Here is a 5,384-nt window from a genome sequence, read left to right on the forward strand (position 1 = left end):
AGTTGTGCGAGGAGGTGCTTGAAGCGTGGGAAGCACACGTGTCAGTCACCATGAGCTGACGAAAATGACCTCTGAGAAAACGAGAGCAGCTACCGACCTACCATGGTCAGATTGGGCGGCTCCTTCCACCAATTTTTTACCCTCTGAATTTCCCGTTTTGCCCCGCTATCATCGTCCACTTTCAACTTGGGGCGGTTTTACTTATCAACATTAACAATAAATCAACAATGATAAATAAACAAAAGGAGAAAGGAAAAAAGTTTGCATAACGGATAGTGGGCTAGTGGCACCTGCAACCAGCCAAGCCAATTGTATACCAAATTGAGAACCCACATGTTATCTATGACACACTTATCTATGATACTTCATTCATTTTAATGTCAAATTAATTTTTTTAATGTTTATAATAATATATACTAAAGCAACACTTTAAAAATTAGACGAATATTTTAACAAAAAAAATAAATAAATAATAAATAAATAAATAAATAAAATAATTAATTGATTTTTTATTGTTATTTAGACAATTTAACTAAAAAAAAATATAATCTTCAAAAATCAAAATTTAAATATGATAAAAATTATAAACAAATTTTTTACATTTTTTAATGAATAGATTAATAGTAAATTTTTTAATTATTTTATACTTTGATTTGTCAGTAATTATTTTTTATTTTTTTGTTCTATTTTATTGTGTTAAACTTTTTTTATTTTAATATATATATATATATAATTTATGAATATAATGTTGTTTATATAAATGTATTTAAAATATTTAAAATATTTTTTATTTTTTATTAAAATATAGTTAACAAAACTAAAACACAAGTAAATATTGAATGAATATAGTATTTAAAATAAATCTGATATGCGAGCACGACAATTCAATTTTTATGATTTGTTACATTATGATCTTCATCAATACTCTTATTAATTAATTTGTTTATTTATTTGAAATATTATCTTAAATTGGAAGTAAAAAGATAAAATAAATAAAAGTGAATAAAAATATACCGTTTAATTAATGGTTGTAAATTTAATGTACAAAATTAAAACATTTATCTATTTAAATATGCAAATATCATTTTCTATTAAATCGATATGATTTCTATATTAATAATTCAACCTTTTTTTACCATTAAATTGTGCTAAATGTTTATAGATTATTTAACTTTAATTGTCTAACCAAAACATTAATTAAATTGGGTTATTATGCAATCATTTTGTATTCTATCCATGTCCATGTCAATTTTAATTTATTCCCTTATTATTTAATAAAATTATGGGATTTATATGAAATAATTATTATATTTCATCTAACAATAAGTCAATAAAGAGATACCTGTTAGTTGTTAACCCAATTTATGAGACAAATATGAGTAGCATCTAGCAATACGCCAATAACACATTTATTGATATCACTATCCCTTGTTGGAACAACCCATGCTAGAGTAGTGATTACATAGTTGTGATTTTGTTTCGATGTTCCCGTCCTATTGTTTATATAAAATTAGAGAAATAACAAATCATATAAACGGTGGTTGTGATGGCCAATTTATAGGATTACGTGGTACAAATATTAATTTTTTTTAAAACAAATGCAAATAGTATATTTTCCTGAAAAATAATCGGTTAGCTAGTAAAAAATATTGGTGATTAATAATAATGAGGAATATTATAACTTTTGGTCCAGATCTCGTGCCCAAAATAGGGCTCTCTACCTAAAATTGCATTGGGTTACGAAAGATGAGTGAGATAATAGATAAACAAAATATTAAATTTGTGTATGATTGCCAATTTGCCGCCATTGCCAACCTGCAAGTAACAGGATCACTTTGATGTGAAGTTAGCTAGGTTTCCTTGTTCCTCACCAACATTGTTCCCATCGTCAAGCGATCACGTTACTCCAAGGCAACAAAATTTTAAAAATGAAAGGGGAAAAAGTGCTAATCAATGTTAACAAATAACACAACTATACACACCACCGTTTCTTCGAAAAATCTATTGGTTCGGTTTGCCCCAATCATCTAACAAAATTCTTATACCGTGCCTTGTATTTGTATTTTCTTTCTACTATAAATAATAATAATAAGAAGAAGAAGAAAATTCTTGTACCGTGCCTTGTATTTGTTCAATATTTTAAAAAACAATATGTATATAATCGAGTTTATATCCAATTTTTTATCCACAAAAAGGTAAATCCAAAATTAAGAATTAATTGCTGCTTCCTAACGAACAAATATCCGAAGCGCCTAAACAGAATTATGGTTATTTTAAACAAGAATAACATGCGCAAAAGGAATCATTAGATATGAATATTATAAGAATATTTAAGTTATATAACTTATCATTCATCAGCCGATGACTCTCAAAATCTGTTCATGGAACCCAAGGTAAACTTTACTAAATAACTATATTTTTAATAGTTGTCTGGTTAAATTACGACAATGTCCTTTGAGATTATACACAATATTCTTTTATTTACACAAAATATTACTTATTTTTAATACATTATTTTAAAAAAAAAAAGATTATGATTCTTTATGAACACAACACAAATGATTTTCTTTGAATATTAAAATGAAAGAAATTCGTACTCATCATATATAATTTAAAGTGAAAATTCAAGTATAGTTTATTTTACATGTAAAGTTAATAATTGAGAATTGTTAGATAAAAATTTAATTAAATTATTTAAATTATTTAACTATTTTTGTATATCAACTTTATTTAAAATTGACTGCACGTAAATTTTTACTATAATATAATATCAGTTGATAATTATTAATTTGCCCTTGTTGATTTTTACAAACTCAAGTTGAAGAGCATCTCCCCCAACATTAGTAATTGAAAGGGCAAGGTTACAACAATAAATAAAGTAAAATAATGAGACGAACACGTCAAAAGAGAAAGAAGAAGGCAACAAGAAGCCAGTGGAGGTGGTGGGGAGTGGGGACAAGAAAAGTAAAGAAAGAAAAAAGGCAACACAAATTACAAAAACAAAATAAAGAATTCAAAAAGGGGTATGGGCAAATGAGTAATTTCGAGATTGAGATGCAAATGTTTGATACGCGTCTCTCTGAGGTCCATATTCTATTTCCATTACCAACCTCACAACCCCATCTCCTTACAAATCCACCCATTCCGCTTTTTCTCTTTCTTCCCAATCTCTTCTTCATCCTCCAACCTCTCAACAACCCCCAATTCCTCCATTTCCCCCACTTTTCCGTTTTCTCTTCGCAACTCCCAAACGTTAAAAACAAAACACAAACCAAACCTTCTTTTTCTTTCCCCTCTTTTTCTTCTTTCTTCAACTCCAAAGGGCCATAAGCTCATAACACGAACCAAAACAAAAGAGAAAAGAAAAAAATATGGCTCAGAAAACAGAGAAAGAAGAAACGGAGTTCAAGGTTCCAGAAACCATTACCCCTTGCGTCAATAATTGTGGCTTAACAGGTAACCCAGCCACGAACAACATGTGCCAGAACTGCTTCAACGCCACCACCACCGCCGCCGCCGCTACCACAACTACTACAACAACAACGCCGATCTCGCAGCAGCCTTCTAGATTCTCCGATGAGAAAGCCACCGCAACAGCCAGATCTGCCACGTCAACGCGTTCGCCGAAGAGATCTCACCCGTCGAACGACGAGGAGAATCCGCGAGAGGCTAATTCGGGAACGGATCGGGGTGAAACAACGTCGTCCGAGGCGAAGCGTGTCGTGAATCGGTGCTCCGGTTGCCGTAGGAGAGTTGGTCTCACCGGATTCCGGTGCCGGTGCGGCGAGCTTTTCTGCGCAGAGCACCGGTACTCAGATCGCCATGACTGCACCTACGATTACAAAGCCGCGGGAAGGGAAGCCATCGCTAGAGAGAATCCGGTGGTTAAAGCCGCGAAGATCGTTAAGGTCTGATGGAATTTCCCGAATTGCCCCTCGTTTCCACGAAATCGACGGAAGAGATCGCTAAGGAGAAAATTGGAAAAGACAACATCACGAAACGCAGGCGTCGATCGTCGTTTCGTGTTCGCGTGGCTAGATTAATTATTCGTGTTTCTCTTTCTCAGAGGAAAAAAAATACAAAAACTCAGCGCAAGTGGGTTTTATGCTGAGTGGTTTGTTAAACCGGAGAGGATGAAGCCTTTCTCTGTGATCTTCTGTGTTAGATCAAGCTTTGATCATTTTTATTTTTTAAATTATATTTTATGTTTTTTTTTTCAATAGCTTGGATTGGAAATTTATAATTATTGTGATTGTGATTATCATGTGCTTGATTTTTCTCTTTTTTTTGGGTTTTTATTCTCGATTGTTTTATTAAATGTTCTGAATTCGGGGAACGAGATTGAGGATGGAGAGGATCGGATTCTGGGAATGCGAAGTAAATTTGACGGGGGTGCGAGGATATAGTTGTCATTTGGCGTTTGTACTTTGAAGTTGGAATTTTCGAGAGCGGTGATGATGATAGAAAGTTAGCTGGACCCACTTGATTTGATATGTGACGATTATATCGAGAAATTGAGAGACGCGATTTTGCGAGATAAGTGATGTGAGCGGGTCCAAATGAGTTGAGTCCTCTCCCGAGATATCGTGCGTACGATATTTTGTTCTTGATGTGACGTTAACCTTTTCTGGGTTTTGTGAACCTATAGGGTGTCGACACGTGTAAGTTATGGGACTTGCGAGAGGAATATTTTGCTTTTCTTTATTATTAATACTTAAATTAAAATATTGGTATTTTAGGTTTTGCGTATGATTATTGGGCTCTGCTTCTCTCTTTTTTTTTTTTTTTTTTACATTTAGAAGAATCTCGAGGAATGTCAAGATTATTTCAGAAAAAATAAATGGAGAAGTCAATATCAAATTGGCAAATTGCAAGGCCTTGGTGGTGGGTGCCGATTATAAAATTTGCGCTAGCTGTTATATTATTATTACTATTGAAATTAATCGCAATTATAACTTGATAATCTTAACTTCTTATTTCTTAGGCTCTTGGCTGCATTGTATTTGTGGGGAAAAGGGGGAATAAATTTTCAGAACAACACGATTTTAGAATTGCTAAAAAGGAAAAATAAAAATATATATTTAGAGAGACCATTTAATAGGGTAAGGTATTTTATTTTGTCCTTACAGTGCCAGCAAAGGGCACCAACTACAGCGCTAAAAATAGGCGAGAAAAAGTCCCAATGAATGCATTGCATCAATACCAAAATCCGAAGTATGGGAGAAAAGTCCATAGGGGCGCACGTGAATTTTCTTAGTAGCGCTTCTTAGTTCTTACGATTTATGAAGCGTGACATGCTTGTCCGTTAAACATGCGTGATGATGATGTATTATTTATTTAATTGAGCATGCAGATTTTTGTTTGAGTGGAAAATAGAAGGAAAG

The 5,384-nt window shown here is 32.7% G+C and overlaps 1 protein-coding gene across 1 annotated transcript; it reads left to right on the forward strand.

The window, feature by feature from the left end:
- The first annotated feature begins 3,102 nt into the window (after positions 1–3,102).
- LOC130944559 (zinc finger A20 and AN1 domain-containing stress-associated protein 5) lies at positions 3,103–4,261 on the forward strand. Its single transcript, XM_057872922.1, has one exon. The coding sequence runs from the start codon at positions 3,372–3,374 to the stop codon at positions 3,912–3,914; it is 543 nt and encodes a 180-aa protein (XP_057728905.1). The 5' UTR covers positions 3,103–3,371; the 3' UTR covers positions 3,915–4,261.
- Positions 4,262–5,384: the final 1,123 nt, after the last annotated feature.

This window comes from Arachis stenosperma, chromosome 8 (assembly GCF_014773155.1).
Source record: "Arachis stenosperma cultivar V10309 chromosome 8, arast.V10309.gnm1.PFL2, whole genome shotgun sequence".
In the NCBI taxonomy this organism is placed as follows: Eukaryota; Viridiplantae; Streptophyta; class Magnoliopsida; order Fabales; family Fabaceae; genus Arachis; species Arachis stenosperma.

Excerpts from the sequence above, each read along its gene's own strand:
- LOC130944559 (XM_057872922.1), top strand. The coding sequence starts at position 3,372 with ATGGCTCAGAAAACAGAGAAAGAAGAAACGGAGTTCAAGGTTCCAGAA.